This window comes from Delphinus delphis, chromosome 1 (assembly GCF_949987515.2).
Source record: "Delphinus delphis chromosome 1, mDelDel1.2, whole genome shotgun sequence".
Lineage (NCBI taxonomy): Eukaryota > Metazoa > Chordata > Mammalia > Artiodactyla > Delphinidae > Delphinus > Delphinus delphis.
The window spans coordinates 105,817,621-105,841,221 of NC_082683.1; the positions used below are offsets into that span (position 1 = coordinate 105,817,621).

At 39.2% G+C, this 23,601-nt stretch overlaps 1 protein-coding gene across 4 annotated transcripts in view; it reads left to right on the forward strand.

The window, feature by feature from the left end:
- The window catches only part of LOC132424101 (flavin-containing monooxygenase 5-like), a 34,122-nt gene that overhangs the window by 4,868 nt on the left and 5,653 nt on the right, over nt 1-23,601 (forward strand). Inside the window, exons 2-7 of one of the 4 annotated variants that reach the window (XR_011246692.1) lie at nt 1,539-1,727; nt 3,666-3,828; nt 4,872-5,014; nt 8,933-9,129; nt 12,873-12,946; nt 18,856-18,928. Coding sequence is in view for 2 of the 4 variants with exons in the window: in XM_069541303.1 (XP_069397404.1) it covers nt 1,602-1,727; nt 3,666-3,828; nt 4,872-5,257 (675 nt within the window). In the remaining 2 variants the exon portion in view is untranslated. Of the gene's footprint in view, nt 1-1,538; nt 1,728-3,665; nt 3,829-4,871; nt 6,686-8,932; nt 9,732-12,267; nt 12,519-12,872; nt 12,947-18,855; nt 18,929-23,601 lie in introns of those variants that run through there. The other 3 variants (XR_011246693.1, XM_069541304.1, XM_069541303.1) reach the window with 3 other exon arrangements.

Here is a 23,601-nt window from a genome sequence, read left to right on the forward strand (position 1 = left end):
GGTTGTTACCTATGCTTCTAACCAACTGACTATAAATCAGAAATTCCCACAACCCCTTCCCTGGGTTTGATTAATTTGCTAAAGCAGCTCACAGAACACAGGAAACCCATTTACTCACTAGATTACTGGTTTGTTATAAAAGAATATAACTCAGGAACAACCAAACGGAAGAGATGCACAGGGGAAAGCACACTGAGCTTCCATGCCCTCTCAGGCACACTGCTCTCCCCTAATCTCTTCAGTTCACCATCCCGGGAGCTCACTGAACCCCACACTTTTGGATTTTTATGGAGACTTTATGAAATAGGCATGAATGATTGATTAAATCACTGGGCACTGCTACTGATTCAACTTCCAGCCCCTGTTGCCTCCCCAGAGGTCAGGGGATAGGTAACTGAAAGTTACAACCCTCTAATTACAGGGTTTGCTCCATTGGTAACCAGCCCCCATCTTTATTTGCTTTCTAAAAGTCAGCATATTAACATAACAAAGGGCACTTTTTATCACTCTCAACAGTTAGGAAATTAGGAGAGTATTGGGAGCTCTGAGCCAGGAACTGTGGAGAAAGACCAAATATATATGAGAAATATATTTTGACCATCTGGATAACCAAATATATATTTCCTATAAATCACAATATTGCAGGCATTTAACTTATTTCTTTTTTATGTTATAAATAATGCTGTCATTAACATCCTTTAACATAAATCTTTGTCTACAATGCTGAATCTTTCTTTAAAAGGCTAGGTTGCAAGGGTTTCATATTCTTGTCACATTGCTGTCCAGAAAATATTGTACTAAGATCTCATTTCACCTCATTTTTGCTAACACTGAGTAATTGTCTTTTAATTTAGTAAAAACAAGGTAAAATGAGAACACAGTGGACAGAATGTAAGTTAGTACAGTGTTTCCTGGAGAACAATGTGGCAAGTGTATGAAACCCTTGAAACTTCTCAAGGCTTTGAAATATATATACTATTTAAAAGACTATTACTCAGATCGGCAGTTCTCACTTGGAGTCTTATGTCATGGCAATCAGGTGACAGCTGGGACTGGACATGTGCCATGACCCCTCTGCTCACATATTTAGAACGTCAGCTGGGATAACTAGACCTTCTGGGGGCTGGCTGCACATCTCTCTATCCCAAACATGCTTTGCATGTGGCTAGCTCAGGCTTCCTCACAGGATGGTGGTCTCAGGGTAGCTGGACTTCTTACGTGGCTGCTGACTTCCACCAGAGCAAGCTTTCTAAGGGACCCAGACAGAAGCTGCAAGACTACCTATGACTTAGTCTTGGAGCCGTTCCGTATCATTCCAACTGCATGCTGTTGGTCAAAAGCAAGACATGAAGACAACTTTGATTCAAGGGGAAGAGACTGCACAAGGGCACAAATACTGGGAGATGTGAAGGGTTGTGGGGAGGGGACTTTTTTTTAATTGGCATTTCTTTCAGAAAACTTTTTCAAATGTTTGTTGGCTGTTTATAAACCATGACCTTAATTCCCAAGTTGCTATGAATGCTTTTTATTTACTGCAGGAAGAACCTGAAGAAGGGAGGGCCACTATTTACAAGTCAGTGATCATCAACACTTCTAAGGAGATGATGTGCTTCAGTGACTATCCCGTCCCAGATCACTATCCTAACTTCATGCACAACTCCCAGGTCCTGGAGTATTTCAGGATGTATGCCAATGAATTTGACTTTCTAAAGTACATTCGATTTAAGGTAGGGAATTTCGTGGGTATCTCTGTGTTTTGAGTTGTTTGTCAAGTAAATGAATAACTGGTCTTATTTACCAGTGCTTAGATTGGTTTGATATGCTCATGTATCTATTCTATCCAAACTCCACTCTGTGTCTTCCCTGTGTCTCAAAATATTCATGGAAAGGTCCCTCTTCTATGTATTTTGACTGAAGATCCAGGAAGCCACCTTCATTTCATTGCCTTCATTCTATATCATTTGATTACAATAAAACAATGAGGGGAACTGACAGGCATGGGAACTTTAAAACCTTCTGTTTCCACAAAAGGGCTGCTTAGCCCTTTTATACTTTCTGAAGTACTTTCCAGTGCATTATTTATGTGATCACAACAACCCAATGAAGTAGGTATTGAAAAGTTATGAGGGAACAAATAAGTTAACTCTGGTGTAGAGGGAGGAACACTGAATTGGGAAACAAAAACTTGAGTTCTAGTCTTTGCTCTACCACTAATCAACTTGTGACTTCAGACAAGTAAGTTCCTCAATGCCGATGTGCCTTCAGTTTATTTGTAAAACAAGATGCCTGTACTAGATCACTTCACGGGTTCTTTCCTGCTGTAAAGTCTTCTGTGATATTCCTATCATTCTAAACCATGACCATAAAAGAATCAATACTCTGACAGCTGGCAAAAAGCCCAAATCTTCTACCTTCTGATCATTCTACTAAATCATGACTCTTTCTCTTTAACAACAAAATTAAAATGGCAGTATCCAGTGATGACTTCCAAAGTCAGTCATTTACAGCCTAGTGGTGCTTCTCTTCACTTCTTTAAATGCTTATTGAACAGGTTTGTTACCATACTAAGCACTGAAGACAAAAAAACAAAAAATTAGTGATTTCACAGTCTAGTTAAGGAGACAGAAAAATGAAATTTAATTGTAAACATAATTATTAAAAATAAAGAGTTACAGAGTGATAAAGGCCACTGAAATCTATTCATTGCAGCTCAGAGGAGGGACACTTAACCCATCAGGGCATGAGGCATCAGGCACCAGGGAAATTTTCTTAGAGGAGATAATACCAAGCTAAATGTTGAAGGGTGAGTATCTCCAAATGAAGAAAGAATAAAAGGATGATCCAGGCAGAAGCACCAGCCTGTGTAAAAGTAAGAACGTGATAGAGAAGAACAATAAATAGTATAGGATGGCTCGGGTATACAAGGGGGTATCTCTATTAGTCAACCAAGACATTAGGGTCATAAACCCAGAAGCACATAGAACACATTCTTTATGTTTCCTTAAGCTGGGGGTAGAGTAACCCATATTTATTACTATTTTTTTAAAGCTAAACATTGTGCCACTGACTATCCCATCTCACACCTTCTTTCTTTATAGTTACTTGTAAAATGGGCATTTATGGGAGTCAGAGAGGTTCATTTACATAAAATATGAGTCACTGAGATGTTTTTCTACTCTATTAGGAAAGGGAGCCCTCTAGCTCAGTCACAAGTTTAAGGCCAGACAGTGAGAACAGGACTTGCGGTAAGAAGGCATCAGAGGGTCTCAGGATGTCTGGGGGTATGGGGGAGGAATAGGCATTTCGTGCATGGAGTGTCTCAGAAGCACAAGAGAAGCCCAAACTTTATTCAAGTATCACATTGCCCTAGGGCATGGTCCACGAGAACTAGTAATTTGCACTTTTCTAGAAGCAGTGGAGAGTGCAACATTAGTCTGCCAACTCTGTTTTATTTAGCTTGCTTCATGGAAGTTTTCTCACTCTGACCACAGCCCCAAACAAAAAAGTTCTGATTTGTGGAGTACGAAAGTCAAATACCCCTGCATGAGGCCTGTTATGTGGTAGCAGCCCTTTGTTTACCCTCTGCAAGGAGAGTCCTGTCAGGGAAGATGTCCACTATATGGGCTGTGGTTATAGTGCCCTGCGGCTACCCCTTTTCTTTTCAGACCACCGTGTGCAGTGTGAAGAAGCAGCCTGATTTCTCCACTTCAGGCCAATGGGAGGTGGTCACGGTATCTGAAGGGAAAAAGGAGGTGAATGTCTTCGATGGAGTTATGGTTTGCACTGGCCATCCCACCAATGCTCACTTACCCTTGGAAAGCTTTCCTGGTAAGTAGCCTACAAGGAAGGAAGACACTTGGACTATGCCTGTGACCTGATCCCTAAAGAATGGGAGGATTGTTGTCTGAGTGATTCCTACCTTGGGATGAAATAAGGCTTATCCTAATTCTGCATATTCTCCTGAAAGATGTTGGGGTAACTTGTATTAATGCTATTTAGGAGGTAGAGATACCAGTAATTTGGGGAACTAGAGGAAAATTAGAAGGCTCTATATTTAGTTTCACAATGATTTTAGTTTTCCTAGGGATAATAAGAGTTGATCTGCATTAGATTGAATGAAGGCTTTTTTAGCAATTGAAGTAACAAACAGAAATATCGAGTTTCTAAGGAAGAAAATAAAGAAAGCTTAAAGAAGGAGTTTAACTACAGTCTTTGGCCTGGATTTTCATTTTGAGGGGAAAAAACTACTCTATGCATACTCTAGAGTATGTAAAAACATATATACTCTCATTGGAATGGAAGTAGGTATTTAGAGAAGATGAAAAGAGGAGGTGGGGGATGGGCAAAATACGTGAAGGGGATTAAGAGATACAGACTACCAGTTATAAAATAAATCAGTCACAGGGTTGTAATATACAGCACAAGGAATATAGTCAAAAGACTAACATTGTAATAACTTTGTATGTTGCATAATCTATAAAAATATCAAGTTCCTATGCTGTACATCTGAAACTGCTGTAATATTATAAGTCAACTACACTTCAATTTAAAAAAATAGAGGATGAAAAGGCAAAAGAGAATGGAGGTTTTCTGAAGCAGTTTGGATTTGTGAGTCCACAGGTCCAAAATACTACCAGATCCTGAATTAAGCAGACTACTTATGAAAAGGAAATCACAAGGTTCCACTTTGAGGTGATGGGAAAAGAAAACTGGCAAAAATATTCAGAAAGGCAACAGTGCACCTGAGTAAAAGGAGAACATACAGAGAATATATGCATAAACTCTACACACTGCAAAAAAAAAAAATGAATGATTTAACAAATGATATCAGATAAACCATCACCCAGTAATTATTTTCCCTTCTCTTGCAGGAATTGAGAAGTTCAAAGTACAATACTTTCATAGTCGAGATTATAATAATTCAGAGAGTTTCACCAGAAAGAGAGTCATTATAATTGGCATTGGGAATTCTGGAAGCGATCTGGCTGTGGAAATTAGCCACACAGCCAAACAGGTTTTAATTAGTGAATTATTTACTTTGCTTCACCAAGGAAGCTGCAGGTGGACCCAGCAGAGTGTATGGATACCTGCACACAGCCCATCAGTGCCAATGGCAAATGCAGGGCTTGGTTTCACTGCCTCAGTTGGCAACATTTTGATTGATGATGTGATGGAGACAAGGTTACAAGTTAGATTCCCATTATTCACTTGGCCTCACACTAAGGAATTTGGTCATGACCACAAACTGTGCTCATAATCTCACTCAGCTGTCTCTTCAGAGTCTGCCTCTGGCTTTTAAGAAGACCAGGTGATTGCTGGGAGAGCTTGTTAGAATGCAGCATTCAGAGTGTGGATCACCTGTTGGCCAGTAGAAGTGATAATGCTCTTATCTGAAGGAAAGTGTACTCAGTCATTGAAAGCTTTTCACTCCTAAGATGGTGGGGGAATTGTCTTCTTTACTCCCCAAATGGAAAAAGAAGCAATCTAATCCTCTTAAAGACAACAATCCCACTACAGGGCATATACCGTGAGAAAACCATAGTTCAAAAAGAGTCATGTACCACAATGTTCATTGCAGCACTATTTACAATAGCCCGGACATGGAAGCAACCTAGGTGTCTATCGACAGATGAATGGATAAAGAAGATGTGGCACATATATACAATGGAATATTACTCACCATAAAGAGAAATGAAATTGAGTCATTTGTAGTGAGGTGGATGGACCTAGGGTCTGTCATACAGAGTGAAGTAAGTCAGAAAGAGAAAAACAAATACTATATGCTAACTCATATATATGGAATCTAAAAAAAAAAAAATGGTACTAATGAACCTAGTTGCAGGGCAGGAATAAAGATGTAGACATAGAGGATGTTGATGAAACAGGGTGGGAGGGGGAAGCTGGGGCGAGGTGAGAGTAGCATCGACATATATACACTACCGAATGTAAAATAGTTAGCTAGTGGGAAGCAGCAGCATAGCACAGGGAGATCAGTTCAGTGCTTTGTGACCACCTAGAGGGGTGGGATAGGGAGGATGGGAGGGAGACTCAAGAGGGAGGAGATATGGGGACATACGTATGCATATGGCTGATTCACTTTGGCGTGCAACAGAAACTAACACGGTATTGTGAAGCAATTATACTCCAATAAAGATCTATTAAAAAAAGAAAAAGGAGAAGACGTACCTGCTGCTGCTGTGTGTCTTCACCACCAGCAATGTCTCCCATCACGGAATGGACACGTCCTCCTGCAGAAATGTACAATCCAGTGAGCTACAGTGGTACACTTGGTTGAATGCAACCTTGAACAAACTGACTAGTTTAGTAAAAGAAATCTACCCAGGAGCTAGAAAGGGTACATAGATAAATTCTGTGATTCTTTTATGGCACTTAAAACATTCAGCTATCAAATAAGAAGACTGGCAGTACCATGTCTAGGAGAAAGAAGACTGATGATTCTGTAACCCTGCAGTCTAATGAGTTCCCTGTAGGAGATCACTGACATAACAATCACTCCTCTAAATGGCGCACTGCCTCCCTCTGGCTACATGATACCCTATTAAATTTTATTTACAGTTTCTTGAGGAAAAAAGAAGCAATATTTAATCTTCTTTAGTTTATATTTTTATGGATATATGTTTCCAAAATTGTATGAAGTTCCTAGAAATTTTTCGATGTCTTTGGTGTCCATGATATGTCTTGTTATAATGTAATTAGTCATAATTCCAGTTATTATCTTAAAATGTTATGTGACTGAAACAATCAAATTTCCTAGTCAATTGCATTAAAGTGAACTCTCATAAGGTCTTTAATCCTAAAAAAAAAAAAAAAAGACAACATGGATATCAGTATGAAAAGCAACCACCACATTGTAGCACATACAAGCAGCTCTCTCCAGCCTTTGCATACAATTAGGTAACACAGAATAACATTCATTCTAAAGCAGTTTCGAATAACATTCACTCTAAAGCAGTTTCTATATCCTTGCGTTTTTTGGTTTGTATTATTTTTTGTATGATAGATTTTGAACTGGGAAGGAAGTATCTTCATTATAAATTCCTAGAAAAAGACATTATTAAAAAAAGACATTATTGATATATTTTGTTATTCATATATTTATTGAATCACAACTTTATTGGCAATACATAAATGCCTGGTTGTTCTTCAGTAACTTTAATTAAGCTGTGCTTCTCCACAAATTGTTTTTAAATTATTTTTAAAAATAGAAGCTTAATGCCACAACTTTGTTAAATGAACTTTACCCACAAACTCCATTCAGTATCACTTCCTCTCAGTCTATCCCCATTGATCACCACAAAACTGATTTCATATATTACTCCACAAACTAATTCAACAAGCATTTATTAGGAAATAGGTATATAAACAATAAAGGGTATGGGTGCTATGATAAAAGAATGTACAAGGTGTGTGGTGGGGACCGAAGGCATGAGCTTTCTTTAATACCATTGGCTTGTTAAATGGTCAGCTGTAGAGGAGCTGGGCCTTACAAGCACTGAGGAATTGTAAATTGCCAAAGAACAAGGCAGCAAGAGCGGGTGTAGGTAAGGTGGTGGTGTCTGAAAAAGCTTTGTGACGTATGTATTTTTGTCACTATTTTATACACAGAGAACTTTTTAATTAAAGCTCTGAGCATTTACATTACTCATAACTTATATGTTAAAAGTTATATAGAGTGCACAAAAAGCCATTGATTCCTAAGACCACGCAGGCTCTTTCAACGGTGACACGTAAAAGTGCTTAATTATGGTAGAGTTGAAGGTCACCATCGGTAAGAATATATGTATGAAGTACATGATTAGCCCTCTATAGACAGGTCACATTTTAACACGAAGTGTTAAGACAAAACACCATAAAACAATGTACTTATATAGCTTACAACCCGGGAAACTATCTCCAGAGAGTTTTATAATATAAAGTGATGCTTTTGCCAGGTAGTTGAATACCAAACTTTTTATCAGCTCTGAATGTGGACTTCAGCCAGCAGATAACAGAAAGACGGACCAGCTCCCTTTGTGCTATTTGCAATCTTCAGTTTTTCCCTTAAATATTCGATGAAACATTACTTAAGCACAGGCTTTGGAGTCAGTCAGACTTAGGTAGGAAATTCAGCTCTACCACTTAGTGCTATATGACCTCAGGCAAGTTATTCATCCTCTCCATTCTTCTCATCCATATAAAGGACATAACAATACCTACCTCAAGAGGTTGTTGTATTGATTAAATAAAAATATAGATAAAGGACCTAGTACAGCGATTTACAGGTTACAATTCTCAATAAAAGGAAGTGATGCTGATGATAGGTTGGGGACTAAAGGATGTATATGCTCTACCTCCCACCTTGGAGAAAACACATTTGGAAAGATAAAAAATAAGAATATATAATGTTAAATGTCAATATAAATAATTTTTTGTAATAATGTAAACAATGTCAAAGGCAAAATAAAGACTGAAGGTTTTGGATTAATGATGCCCAGTTGCTTTCAGCTTTACTGTTCCATGATTTTAAATGAGTTGGACAGGTGACAAGTGCTAGAGAAGTTCAGAAGATGGAGAGAAAATTATCAGCCAGAACAGTCAGTGGTATCTTCATGGAGGAGGGAGACTTGATCTGGATCTGAAAAATTAATAGGCTTTGGAGAATTAAGCTTTTCAGGGAGGCATAATGACATTAAACAGAAATGCACTGGTAGTTCAGAGCAAGACATAGTCTTGATCAGTGACTACACCAATTTAATTGTAAGCTTAGTGTTTGACAAGAAAATGGCAGGAAATTTTAAAATATATATATTGCCAGGGAATAAAAAGCCAGACTAATGAGTCTGAACTTCATCTTGAAGAAACTGGGTTCCCATTCCTTCAGAGAAATGAGTCACAGAATGGCAAAAACAAACATTCTTTCCCCATGCCTCAGGTTTTCCTCAGCACCAGAAGAGGGGCTTGGATCTTCAATCATGTCGGAGACTATGGATATCCTTTTGATGTGTTGTTGACTTCTTGATTTCAATATTTTATGAAGATTTGTGGTCAATCATTAGCAAATATATTTTTGGAAAAAAAGATGAACCAAAGGTTTGATCATGAACTGTTTGGCCTGAAGCCTAAACACAGGTATGTTCCCAGGCTGGGAGGTGGGCAGTAACAGGCAACGCAAAGAATAAGGACTGTTCACATAGGCTAATAGTACAGTTACCTCTATGTTTACATTAAGCATGTCCACAGAATCTGAGATTAGATTTCTACCTTTCCCCCACAGAAGTCCAATATCTACTGGTCTATAATTTTCAGGCTATAATTCTCCTTGGCATTAACCATTTTATCGTTCCCTGAGGTACCAGCTCCTTTTACATGATGCCCAATAGCAACAACAAAATGGTTCATTCATTCATCCAACAAACAACTGAGCATCTGTCATGAGCCAAGCATTATACTGGCGTGAGAATACTGAGACTAAAGACCTAATAGTAATACTAATAGTAATAATAACACACTGCCTTTTTGAGGACTTAATATAAGACAATCACGGTGCTAAATGAGTTACACGCATTATCTCATTTAATCCTCACAACAGCCCTATATGTTGGTACTATTTTGATCTCCATTTTGCAAATATAAAAATTGACACTTAGAGAACCTAATTTGCCCAAGATCACACAAGTAATAAATGACAGACTGGAGAAATTGTTATTTCCTTTAATACTCTAACAAGAAGACAGACAGGGCTTCCCTGGTGGCACAGTGGTTGCCAGTAGGCCTGCCGATGCAGGGGACACGGGTTCGTGTCCCGGTCTGGGAAGAACCCACATGCCGCGGAGGGGCTAGGCCTATGAGCCATGGCCACCGGGCCTGCACGTCCGGAGCCTGTGCACCGCAATGGGAGAGGCCAAAACAGTGAGAGGCCCGCGTACCGCAAAAGAAATAATAAATAAAATTAAAAGAAAATTTTAAAAAAAGAAGACAGAGAATAGAATATGATAAAGAAATGCATGGATTCCTATGAGAATTTCAAGGATAGGAGTCTTCACAGAGCCTACAAGGTAGACTGTGATAGCATTTCCAGAGGCTGATTTTAAATGCTGTTTTCTCTTTCAACTTTTATTTTATTTTATTCTTATTAAATTATGTATTTATTTTTGGCTGTGTTGGGTCTTCATTGCTGCGCATGAGCTTTCTCTAGCTGCTGCGAGAGGGGGCTACGTTTCGTTTCGGTGCGCGGGCTTCTCGTTGCAGTGGCTTCTTCTTGCGGAGCACAGGTGTAGGCACGCAGGCTTTGGTAGTTGCAGCACGTGGGCTCAGTAGTTGTGGCTGGAGGGCTCCAGAGCACAGGCTCAGTAGCTGTGGCACACGGGCTTTGTTGCTCTGCGGCATGTGGGATCTTCCCGGGCTCGAACCCACATGCCCGTGTCCCTGCACCACCGTGGATGCCCAATGTTTAGATTTACTTCCTATAAAATAGTGAGTGCAATAAGCACCCATATACCCTTCACTTAGATTCACCTATTATTCAGTTTACTATATTTGCTTTCTCTCTCTCCCTCTCTCTGGAGATAGATAGATCCATACATATATAGCATCCATATATATATACATGTATTCATACATTTTGTTTTCTGAACCAGTCGAGAGTAAGTTGCAGCCAATAAGACACTTTACCCTACATTCTTTAGCATATATTGCCTAAGAAAAAGGGCACTGTTTACATAAACATAATATAATTATCACACTTAGTAAATTTAACATTGATAAAAATACCATTATCTAATATACTGCATATTCAAATTTCCCAAATTGTTTCAATAATATTTGTAGCTTTTCTTTATTTTCGGCCATGCCGTGTGGCTTAAAGTGTGGAGTCCTAACCACTGGACTGCCACGGAATTCCCTGTGGCTTTTTAAGTTTTAAATCCAGGATTCTGTCAGGTATTACACCATTGCATTTAGTTGTCATACCTCTTTAATCTCTCAATATGAAATAATTCTCTATTTTTTTGACATTGGATTTTCGTTTATTTGAGAATTGAAGCCATTTATTTTGCAAAAGTCTCTAAATTTGGACTTTCATAGCTGTTCTTCCTCTATTATATTTAGGTTAAACAGTTTTGGTGTGAATTCTCATATGTTATGTTGTGCCTTCTTGGTGGATCACATCAGGAGCTGTATGATAGCAGCTTATTGCATATTAATGATGTAAAATTCGATCACTTGGATTAGGTGGTATCTACTAGGTTTCTTTACTGTAAAGATATATTTTCCTTTGAAATTAATCAGTGGGGTGATATTTTGAGACTGTGTCTGCCAACAAGCTTTCAGGCATTTATTTCACCCAATTATGCAAACTGTAGCATCCATAACTTTGGTGATCACAAAATATATTGAGGTTATATGGAATAATACAGCAAACCAGTAATACTGTTTAAACATATCTTGTTCCTAAGAAGAGGCCAGCTCTGTCTGAACATGATGGGCTGAGGATTCTTAGAGCTGTTAACACAGGATTCAAGGATTCACACTGCTTTTAGAAAGGTCCAAGATTCTGCACCTTATCCTATGCTATTTGTAGGAAATACTATTTACCATGCCCAGAGGAGCTCAAGAGAGTTCATAAAAAAACATTTTGAAATAAATCCTAAAATCTTAGGCTGTGTGACCTTGGGCAAGCCACTTAACTTCTTCAGGCCTCAGTTTCCTCATCTATAAAACCTGGATAATGACAACGGTCCTGTTTCCTTCGTTGGGTTTGCGTGAGACTCAAACACGTTAATGTACGTAAAGTCAATTTATAACTGTAAGTCACTATACACATGCAATTTATTACACCTTTTGGAAATTGATGGTCCAAGCCTGGCTCTTGGGCCTTTGAAGCGGAAAAGAGACTCAACAGAATGCTGATAGTCCAGTTCTGTAGATTTCTTGATATATGGGTAGAAGCTACTAGACTGTGGACTTATCATATCACTGAGAGCTTTATTAGGCCTTGAGAAACCATGCATGTACTCTTCAAATAAAACAATCCTTCCCTCACTTCTCCAACAGCTTCTCTTTCTATGCCATCCAGGGTCAAACTTTTACTCTGAGATCCTTACCTTTATCAAGCTGGTATACATTAGACCTTTCCCAAATTTCATGAATAAAGGGAGACTATTGGCATATTGATTAACCACCTCAATCAAAGTAGAATTTTACTTACATGGTAATGATCTCTCTCTCTCATGATCTCTCTCGTTTTTCCTTCTTTAGCATCTTTCACAGAGCTCTGAGTCAGCATCCAACCATAAATGATGATCTGCCAAATTGTATAATTTCTGGCTTGGTGAAGGTGAAAACAAATGTGAAGGAATTCACAGAGACAGTGGCCATATTTGAGGATGGCTTCAGGCAGGATGACATCGCTGCTGTTATCTTTGCTACAGGCTATAGCTTTGCCTTTCCGTTTGTTTGTTTTTTGTTTTGGCTGCATTGGGTTTCTGTTGCTGCGAAAGGGCCTTCTCTAGTTGCGATGAGTGGGGGCTACTCTTTGTAGCTGTACGCGGGCTTCTCATTGCGGTGGCTCCTCTTGCTGTGGAGCATGGGCTCTAGGTGCGTGGGTTTCAGTACCTGTGGCTCTTGGGCTCTAGAGCGCAGGCTCAGTAGTTGTGGTACACGGGGTTAGTGTCTCTGTGGCATGTGGGATCTTCCCAGACCAGGGATTGAACCCGTGTCCCCTGCACTGGCAGGCCGATTCTCAACTGCTGCGCCACCAGGGAAGTCCTGCCTTTACTTTTCTTGAAGATTCTGTCAAAGTAGTCAAAAACAAGATATCCCTGTATAAAAAGGTCTTCCCTCCTAACCTGAAAAGCCAACTCTTGCAATCATAGGCTTGATCCAGCCCTTGGGTGCCATGATGCCCGTTTCAGAGCTCCACGGACACTGGTCACTCAAGTATTTAAAGGTAAGTGACCATGCAAGATGACCACCTAATTTCTTAGTGGTTTGTTTAATTATGTTTATGTTCTTGCTTATAAATAGCTGAGACAGCATGTATAATTGTAACAGTGCCTGGCACAAAATTAGTGCTCAAAAATTAATTTTTGAGGGAATATAAAGTAGTAATTTATAACCATGGACATACAGCAGAATCTACTAGGATGTTTTCCCAAAAGGGGTGTGCTTTGCCTTATGCTGTTTATTTAATAAGTCTTGGGTGGGGCAGACATAAGAGCCCCACACTTGAGAAAATGATCCCCAGGTGATTCCAATGTGCACTCCAGTTTAAAATCCACGCATCTAGTTTTGAGACAACTAATATATATTTGTGAAGCAAAAGAATTTAATCTTCTTTCATTATAGTTAGAGAAAGTCAAATATAGAAGTGCTGTGATTTGATTTAAGCCAAAAATTAAGACCTGGTTAAAGACTAGTCCAGAATGTAGACAATTCAGCCATTCGAATTCTCACTTTCCTCTCTTTATATTCCCTCTTTCAGAAAGTTTTGGTTAGGAGAATGTGAGAAAAAATTTTGGGGTTTGAGATAGTAGGCTCAATATGAATCAAAAGAATGATGTGGCTTCCAAAATACTTAACTGTATCTGGCATTATTAAAAAAACATAATGTCCTGGAATTTACAACTGTCCTTCCTTGAACTGGTCAGACCACACCCAAAGATATTTTAAAAGCGAAACTGGCGTACATTAAAAGGAGAGAGACAAGAATGGTAAAGGGATTTGAAAATGTGCCATTTGAAGTACAACTAAAGGAGCTGGAGAGGTGTGGCTGGAGAGGATAAGATTTAGGGAAGATAGGGAAGTTCCCTTCAGGTATCTGAAGAGATGCCCCGAAGCAGAAGGTTTTATTTCCTTAGTATCTCTTCAAAGGGTTGAACTAGAAACAAGGAGTGAAACTTTGAGGGTTTGCACAATATCAGCTTAACATTAAAAATAAACTTTTGCCAGGCCAATAGGAAGTAGATTCAAGCCTCAGAATAGGGAGAAATCAGATGACTTTTAAGGTCCCTTCTAATAAAGAAGTTCTCTGATTCTATGATTGTTATAATAAAATTTGCTACCATTAATAATGTTTAATTAAAACCATTCAAAGTGCTTGTTGAAATTACAGCATCTTCTTCCCTAGTAAAGATCCTCATGGTAGCAGAGAAAAAATAAGCAATGGTGTTAGAGCTGATAGGTAAAAAACTTTACCAAATTTCCTCAAAATTCTTTCATTTCTTAATTCCTTTTAATTCTATCCAGTAGATCATGTACTCCTTGAGCACTGGACCAGCAATCCAATGCAAGTAAACCATTAAGTTGGCTTAATTCCAGTCATATAAATTGGATCTTTTAATTGGGTCAATTAAATAAGAGGAAAAAGTTGCATTAAAATAGGCCACAGCATCTTAGTACACTTAGAACAACTGAGACTCTTTTCCAGGACCAAATGAACCATTGAGAGGATTAAGAAAAATGAGTATTTGGAAGATTCTGCTTCATGGCCACAGGATTAGGGAATCTTAGGGGAAATACACAAAAAGCCCAGTTTCCTCTGCTAGCAAAGCTTATTGCTAATTCCTCCAGCTTTCTTCTAACACTTGGAAGGAAGGAATCATCAGAGAATCTGTATAACTTTATCAAACTTCCAATAGGAACCCTGAGTTTTTTGTTCTACCCATAGCCCTACTGACTGCCTACCAAATCCTTGCCTTTCTCATCTCTGAATTCTACCTTCACTGTGCCAATTTTAAGACCTTACTTAGAATCAGCTAGTTTCTCCCATTCTTTTACACCTGCCCAACTCAGCCTGTCCTCTTCCCTGGCCTGTCCTTTCCCTACCAAGCCCCATTTCCCTTCTTCCTGTGTTCTCTAGAATTACTATTATCTTGTCAAGAAAATATTCCACCCTTTTATAGAACACTGAACCCACCTGCTTGCCTTGACAGAAATCTAGTTTTCTTTTGTGGCATTTGTAGCCCTCTCAAGAGCCCTTGCAAGTGTTCCACTTTCATTTAGTAACTTTCTTCCCTTGCAAACCTTGCAAACCGTATGAAATGATACCAATTCTCTGGATCACAAGGAAGCATTATGTCATAGCATGGCATTCACGTTCCTCCAAAAATTGGATACAGGTTGCTTTTCAGGCCCATCTTTTGCAGGTCTTTACCATCCATCCTACAATCTTCTAGATGCACTGAATGACTCACCCACTATGCAGCAAACACAGCAGGTACTCTTATACCCTGTGCCTTTGCTTCTGGTGTTCTCTCTGCCTGGTATGCCTTCTCTTTACTCGTTATTTGTGTGGGAAAAGCCTGTTTATTTCCTCCCTCTCTTTGTAGTATATTGAAAGCTCTTTAAATAAAAGAATCATGTTTATTTGCCTTTGTCTTCCAAGACTAGACCAGTGCCTAGCACATGGGAGGTAGCTAATACATCTCTATTCAGTGACTACAAGTTTAGTTTTGAAGGTTTTCTAAACTCTACAGTAGAAAGTTCTTATCTGAGGATCTCATCTTATAGACTACCTTCTCAATTTCCAGTCATGGTAAAGGCTGGACTGGACTGAAAGAGCAGAATGGCAGCCACACCTCCTTCTCTTGTAACATTATCTTTACATTAAACGTGCAGAGACTAGTCAGGATTACATAAATAAAATCTGTCTTAGGCCTGAGAGCCGACTGAAAGACTTAGTTACACAGAGTTATAATTCAGGCTCACTCCGTTTGAACCTTGTCTTGCAACCCTTAGGAAATCTCTGAACTTCAGTTCCACACTGTTCTTCAACAACATTCTTCAGTTAACATTTACTGACCTCTTAGTATAAGCCAGACGCTCTGCTAGGTGCTGGAGATACAAATATGACCAAACAGAAAATTCCTATCTTTACGGAACTCAGAGTCAAGCAAGGAAGACAGACAAGTAAACAGACATTTAATGTGTTCATTCATCCAGCAGGTATTTACTATATCCTAAACAAGGGTCCAATAACAATGTAGAGGAGCTGGCTATGGGAGCAGGAAGGAATAAGTACCCAATTCTCCCTACAAGTGCAAATACACTGTAAAGGAAAGTTAGAGTTTACTAAAAGGACAAGGACATTTTGACCATAACAGAGAAGAGAAGAATTTGTGATATTTATGCAAAGTTAGAGAAAAATGACTGAATAAACCAAGTCCTAAAAACTACAAGGAGTTCAGAATTCTGGAAAACAAAGTATTACAGGAATTAAAGAAAATGAAGCTGGAGATATTTATAGAGGCAAAGCCAAGAAAAATCCTTAGGTGCCATGCAAGAAGTTTACATTCAGTGTAGGCAATAGAGAACATTTGAAGGTTTTCAAGTGGGAGAGGGGGAGTCAGATCAGATCTGTAATTCAGAAGATGTGTTACAGGGGAGTGAAATGGGAAATAGGTCAGTTTCGAGCCTGTGAAAAAAGTCCAAGTAAGACATGATGAGGGCTTTAAACTAAGGTAAATGAATATGGGGAGACAAATTTGAATGAAATTTCACTGGTGAATTTGAAAGGATTTGGATGGAATGTAGGTTGGAGATGAAAGCGAGAAAAGAATCTGCTCAGGTGCTATGGCCATTGATTTAAACTGGTAATATAAGAGAAGGAGCTGGGCTTCCCTGGTGGCGCAGTGGTTGGGAGTCCGCCTGCCGATGCAGGGGACGCGGGTTTCGTGCCCCGGTCCAGGAAGATCCCACATGCCGCGGAGCGGCTGGGCCCGTGAGCCAGGGCCGCAGAGCCTGCGTCCGAAGCCTGTGCTCTGCAACGGGAGAGGCCACAGCAGTGAGAGCTCCCCGTACCGCAAAAAAAAAAAAAAAAAGAGAAGGAGCAAGATAGGAAGGAGGATACTCCTAGTTTCAGGTCAGGAATAAAGATGTAGACATAGAGAATGGACTTGAGTACACCCGGTGGGAGGGGGAAGCTGGGGCGAAGTGAGAGTAACATTGACATATATACACTACCGAATGTTAAACAGATAGCTAGTGGGAAGCAGCAGCATACCACAGGGAGACCAGCTCCACGCTTTGTGACCACCTAGAGGGATGGGATAGGGAGGATGGGAGGGAGGCTCAAGACGGAGGGGATATGGGGACATACTTATGCATATGGCTGATTACTTTTGTGTACAACAGAAACTAACACAGTATTGTGAAGCAATTATACTCCAATAAAGATCTATTAAAAATAAATAAATTAAAGTATCTTCTAAAAAAAAAAAGACATGTTCTCTGAACGAGGAAACAGTTCAACAAACAGTACCAATGAATTAATAAAGAATTGCACCACTGGATAACGTACACATTTTTATACATTCCTATCTATCTACCTATCTAATTTATAGTGATTTTTTGTTTGTTTGGTTGGGGTTTTTTTGATGAATTGGCTGCCTCTCACAGGCAGGAAATGGACCTCTTCCTCCATAATGTTTTTAGTTAAGAGAAGTAAAAGTTATGGTTGTACTATGAGAAATAATTTGCAAATCAACTCTCAAAATGCATTTCATGAGCCTCTTAAGACCTGTGATTAACCTCGAATGAAGCATTTCAGTGATTTCTCATTGACTTATGAACATACATAGTAATTCCCAAGGCTAAAATGAAAAGAACACATGGCAAAGCACAGAAGGCTATTTCTTGAGTGTTGAATTTCTGAGTCTCATGTTTTAAGAGGGACACACCAGGATAGTTACTAGAGTGTGCCCAGAGAAGTGTAACCACGTGGCAGAGAATGTGAAACCTGTTATATGGGGGACTAGTACTATTAAGGCTTTAAGGCTGATAATGAGAAGACTTAAAGAAGTTATGACAGTTGTTCTCAAATGGTGCAAACGCTGTCATTTGTTAATACTAGACTCCTTGGCCCCAGAAGGCAGAGCTAAGTCCACTGGTGCCAGCTGCATGGAGCCAGGTTCTGGGGTCAATGAAAAGAATAATGTTCCAGCAAGTAGAGCAGCCAAACAATTAAATCATCTCCTCAGGTGATGAGATCCCCATCACCAGAGATATTTAAGGAGGAATGAGATAACCACTTGAGAGTACTTGTAGAGAGGACTGTATTAGGTAAGATATATTCCCATTCTAAAATTACACGTTCCAGAATTTTGTGGAGTAACACTTTAGAGTTGGGTGTGGCTAAAGTTTTCTACATGGCATAGTGATTGTAAATCCGGGCATAAAGCTATCATTTAAATTGAGAGTTGTCTATGTCAACTTAAATACTATTCTACCTTTGTCTAGCCATGTCCTTGGTGTTAAATTCCTGCTACTGGAACTGTTCATTGGTGCTTAAATTTATCTGTTAAGATTGGGTATTATGAGTTGCCCTTGACCTTACCCCTCACTCTCAGTAAATTAAAAATTTAGAAGGTAAGGCTTATCTTCCATGGAACTGTAGGCATACAACAGGACTGAGAGTTTACTTTTACTTCCTTCTCCCTGTGGTATAAAGCCTCTTTGTTAATAAGAGTACAAGTACAGGTGTGTTTCCCATATTCCTCCCGCCCTTTTACTTTGTACCTCATTTTCCATATACTTTTAAGGCCATTTATCATTTCCTCATGTCCAGATTTCATTTCCCAATTGAAAGACTATGTTAGGAAGGAGGCAGGTATTGGTTGGAAAGCAGATTAGGAGAAATATCTTCCAAAGACAAAGTAGAAAAGAGTAAGCTACTGAGGTTAATGATTATATTCTGGTGGTGGTAGGGTAAGGTGATCAAGCGAAGGTGTAACCTCCTTGGTACAGACAACTAGCCTGTATTCCTTTGAATTTTCCATAGCATGGTAATTGTTAATAGGGTTAGTGTTCATACTGAGGTAATTTTAATTTTACACTTAAAAATTTGATTTTTCTCTTTAGGGATAAAGACATTGCCCTCACAAAATGAAATGATAAAAGAAATAGCTAAGGCTCGAGAGGATATGGCCAAAAGGTAAGAGTTCTCCTAGGAAGATAGGTGGTTATTTTTTCCCACTTCTTTCTTAATAAGAGCAATGTTGTACTGTATTTATTGTCCTCGTGTCTGTTTAAGGATTTAGATTATATTTTGAAGGAAAAGGAAATCATAGTTTGTGACAATAGAATAGAGAAATACCACCAAGTGGTTTGAATATGGATGGGAAAGGAGAGAAAAGCTTAAGAAAATTCTATGTTTAGGGCCTAAAAGAAAAGTCAAGTAGGAAAAAGCACATGGAGAGAAAACCAGGCATATTATTTTGGCAAGGATTACTTGAAGGGCTATTAGAGCTGCCAGAGAAAGGAAAGGCAGTGATGAATTAATGACAGGTAGAGATGGTTAAATTACAAATCAGTAGGTAGATTTACAAATCTGCAGAGGCCACTTTGCTGGCTGTCATGTGACAGCATACTCAGGTCACAGTGGCTTTTGGTATGAGTAATCTATAGAATCTGGGAAGGTGGTACCATCAGCCAGTATTTTAGTGCTTGGGTGGACACATTCAGCAATCTGAATTTCAGAACTTGTGCTTATTCACTTGGTGATCTTTATTTGAACAAAGTTGATGTTGATGAAGTTCCTAAATTTTTGTGGAAAAGTCAGAGGCACAATCATCCCACGCCCAAAGACGTGGTTTTCTTCAATTGATTATACCAGCATAACTCTCCCTTCTGCAAGGAGGAGAAAGACATTTTTTATTTAACCCTGATACCCCTTCTAGGTGCTCTCCTATTTTCCTCCTTCCTTTCACTGCCAAACTTCTACAATATATAATCTACATTATATATATTGACTTGTAATACTTTCCTCTTTGTTCTCAGCTTATCTATTTCTTCCACATCCTTCAAGGACTTATCAGAGCTCTATTTTAACTACCCTCTTCTACATTTTTATTTAGCAGTCAAAACCACATGATTTACCAAAAGTCTTACATTTTTCTCTGTTTCATATGCATCTATCTTATCTAGTCCAATGGATTATAAGGCCCTTAAGGATAGAGACAGTGTCTTTCTTCTCTATTTTCTGCAGCTCCTAGCCCAATATTGAGCCAAAAGCAGATACTCAGAAAGCATTGATTGATTGACTGAATTCTTAATAGGCCAGGGTTTCCCTCTTCTCTGCTTCAGGTATGTGGACAGCGAACCACATAACATTCAGGGAAACTAATTCGAAGATGTCAGTTACGTAATAAATTAGGATTGATGATAACCAAATATAGGGGGTATTCTGCTTATAACAGTTCTTCTTATGTCAGACATTGTAGTTATGAAAAACAAAGCAAATAAAATGAAAACCAAGGACTCCAGTTGACGTCCAAGTGCTGCTGTTGATTCTGTTTTCTCACTCATAGAACTTTTGCTCTGTTCTTGTCTTTCCAAGAAGTAAACTAAGTGTTAGTTGTTGGGCACACTGAATTTCATGAAGAAAGCTACTGGATGTACCGGCCAAGTGTGTTCATAAATAAGCTACGGTGTAATACAGTTTGGGATTGCTGCCTATTGCTTAACCAAAGAATAAATTTGAACATCTGAAAGAACAACATTAGAAATTTTTATCTTTCCCAAGGTACAATAAATACAAGAACCAGAAATGTGAGAATGACAACTTCCTCTTAATCATATAACTATTTGTACAATTCCCTGCTATTTTGCCTAATTACACCTGTGGAAATGCTTTTTGAGTATTAGAAGGTCTTTTTCTTCCATAATCCTTGTGATGCTGGGGATTTATCCTCTATTAAAATGGACCTAGTATCTTTTAATCTGCAGACTATTCTGGTTCAAAAGTAAATTGAAAGCCGCTTCTTTTTCATTTCCTTCTTTTAACATATAAATTTGGCTCTTTAGGCATGGAAGTTTTTTGAATTAACAGTCTTTTGATAATATAATTCCTAGTTATCACTAATAAGTACCCCAGTTTCCTCTTTAAATAAAAGGCATGTAATTCTAAGTTCACTGATGCTCTCATTTTACTTATAATATGAAAGGTTACCAAAAAAAAAATCATTGGTTAAATTCTAAACCAAGGTAATAGTAGGATGTGAATAGGAAAGTGAACTCTAAACAATTCAAGATACAAAGCCCTAGTTACGGATGAATGTGTATTAATATTCATCAATTTACAACATCTTGCTTCTGTAATTATATTGAGAGGTTATATCATTTTCCCAATTATATTATAGAAGAAAAAAAAATGCTTTCTTGTAGTGCCAGAAAGTAAGGAAGTGCTCAAAAAGCAAACTGATGAGGGTATGTCACAGGGACACAGGAACCAACTGAAAGTGGTTCCAAAGGCCAAAGCTGGAACAATTTGAACAACAATATAAATAACCTAGTATTGGACTATAATATAAAGTATAAAAAATACCCTTGAGTCCATACTGATATAAATAAGTGATAGAATAATAAGAGGGGTAGAATAGAGAAAACTCCCATATGGAAGAATTTCAAACAACTTACATAAATATTCTGCCCTTCAGGAGTTGGAGCATAACTCTCCATTCCTTAAGTGTAGGCTGCATAGAGTGACTTCCTTCCAAGGAGAATGTGTGAAATCTCGGCTTCTGTACCCCGGTGCTGAATAGAAATATGGAGAGAGAGTTTCGGAGGAAAGAGAAACAGTAGCTTTATTTCTTTGCCAGGCAGAGGGAACACAGCAGGCTAGCGCCTCAAAAACTGTGCCCCACCCACCCCAACCCCACCTCCGGAGAGGATGGTGAGAAGTTTTATAGTAATTGTTCAAAAAGGGCGTGATCAACTTGGGGACATTCTTCTGATGGGTTGGTGGTGAGATAAGTAGGAGTCAGCATCATCAACCTTCAGGTTGCAACTGGTGTGGGGTCTATGTGCTTGTGGGCAGCATACCATCGTTAATCCTTAACTTCTTCCACGTGGAGAGGGTTTCAAGTATGTGCAAAACAGCTCAATTATATCTTTGTGTGTATCTGTTGGATAGAAAACCAGGACCTTGCCCCAAGGCTTCACTATTGTTTCTCTTGACTGTTTCTCCCTGGTCTCACATACCCTCCCTTCCCTAATTAGCAACTGCTTGAATCTGCCCGTTGGAAGGTCATGGAGCCTGAATGAAGGCTATTTCCTGTAATCAAAGAAATGGGGGACACAGAAAGGCTTTGTGCCCAGGAGCCCCACAGGGCCCTGCTCAGTATCAAACCCAGCAGGCAACAGCAGCCACCAAGCAACAGTGATATATTTACACTGCACTTGGCTCAGATTACCTGAGAAAACAGAGTAGTTGTAAAATAGAACAGAGAAAAATCATAGGATTTAAGCTTTTCCAGGATGTCACTTAAGTCAATGAGTGTGAACTCACTTGAAGAAATCTCTCAATAAGGGGTTGATTGTTGGCAAAAATAAATGGTAGGGGGCTTCCCTGGTGGCGCAGTGGTTGGGAGTCTGCCTGCCGATGCAGGGGGCACGGGTTCGTGCCCCAGTCCGGGAGGATACCGCGTGCTGCGGAGCGGCTGGGCCCGTGGGCCATGCCCGCTAGGTCTGCGCGTCTGGAGCCTGTGCTCCGCAGCGGCAGAGGCCACAGCAGTGAGAGGCCCGCGTACCGCAGTAAAATAAATAAATGGTAGGTACAGAAGCTATTCCGTGTGGCAAGAGTATGAAGAAAAAGAGTATTCTCATAAATGATTGGAAATATGAATTGGTAAAGCATCTTTTCAAGGAAATAGGGAAGGCATTAGCAAAATTAGATATGTATGTACAAGTATATTTCTAAACTGAGCAATTGCCTTTACAGGAATAGCTATTAGAGAAATACACAAGCAGTGATGGAAAATAGTTGGCCCTCAGTATCCATGGGTTGGTCATCCAAAAATTCAACAAACCATGGATTAAAATATTCAGAAAAAATTGCCAGAAAGTTCCAAAAGCAAAACTTACATTTGTTGGGCGTATTTGCTTTACCAAGTCCAAGCTCGCTCTGCTCGCCTCATGACAGGCCAATAAATCAGAGACAAGGTGTTGAGGCAAGGAATATGACTTTATTTGGAAAGCCCGCCGAATGAGAAAATGGCAGACTAGTGTCTCAAAATAACTATCTTATCGGGGTCTGGATGCCCATTTCTTTTATAGAATCAGAGAGGGAGAAGCTGTGAGGAAGTAAAAAGACCATCAGTCTTGCAAAACATCTGGAATGGCCAGCCTCAGGGAGGGGATGTGTTAATTTCTTCTTTCTTGCAGCCATTCACAGCTGGGTAGAGTTCCCTGAGTCAGGCCATTATGTATGATTATAATAACAAAAGCAACTAAAAGCAAAGGCTAAAGTCAAAGAAACAGATCCAACATGGAGTCAAAATTGGCTCTTCCCTGTTACATTTGCCTAGAATTTACATAGTATTAGGTGTTTAACTTAAGTAATTTAGAGATGATTTAAAGTATACAGGAAGATGTGCATAGGTTACATGCAAACACTACACCACTTTATATAACGAACTTGAGCATCTGCAGTATGAACGGGGGTCCTGGAACCAATCCCCGGAGTATACCAAGATATTACTGGATTAGATATAGACAGGTAGATGTCCCCTGCAGTATTATGTGTATAAATAAACACTGGAGTCAATTTCATGTCCATCAACTGGAGAACATTTATTTATAATAATCCATTCATACCCTGAAAGGGTC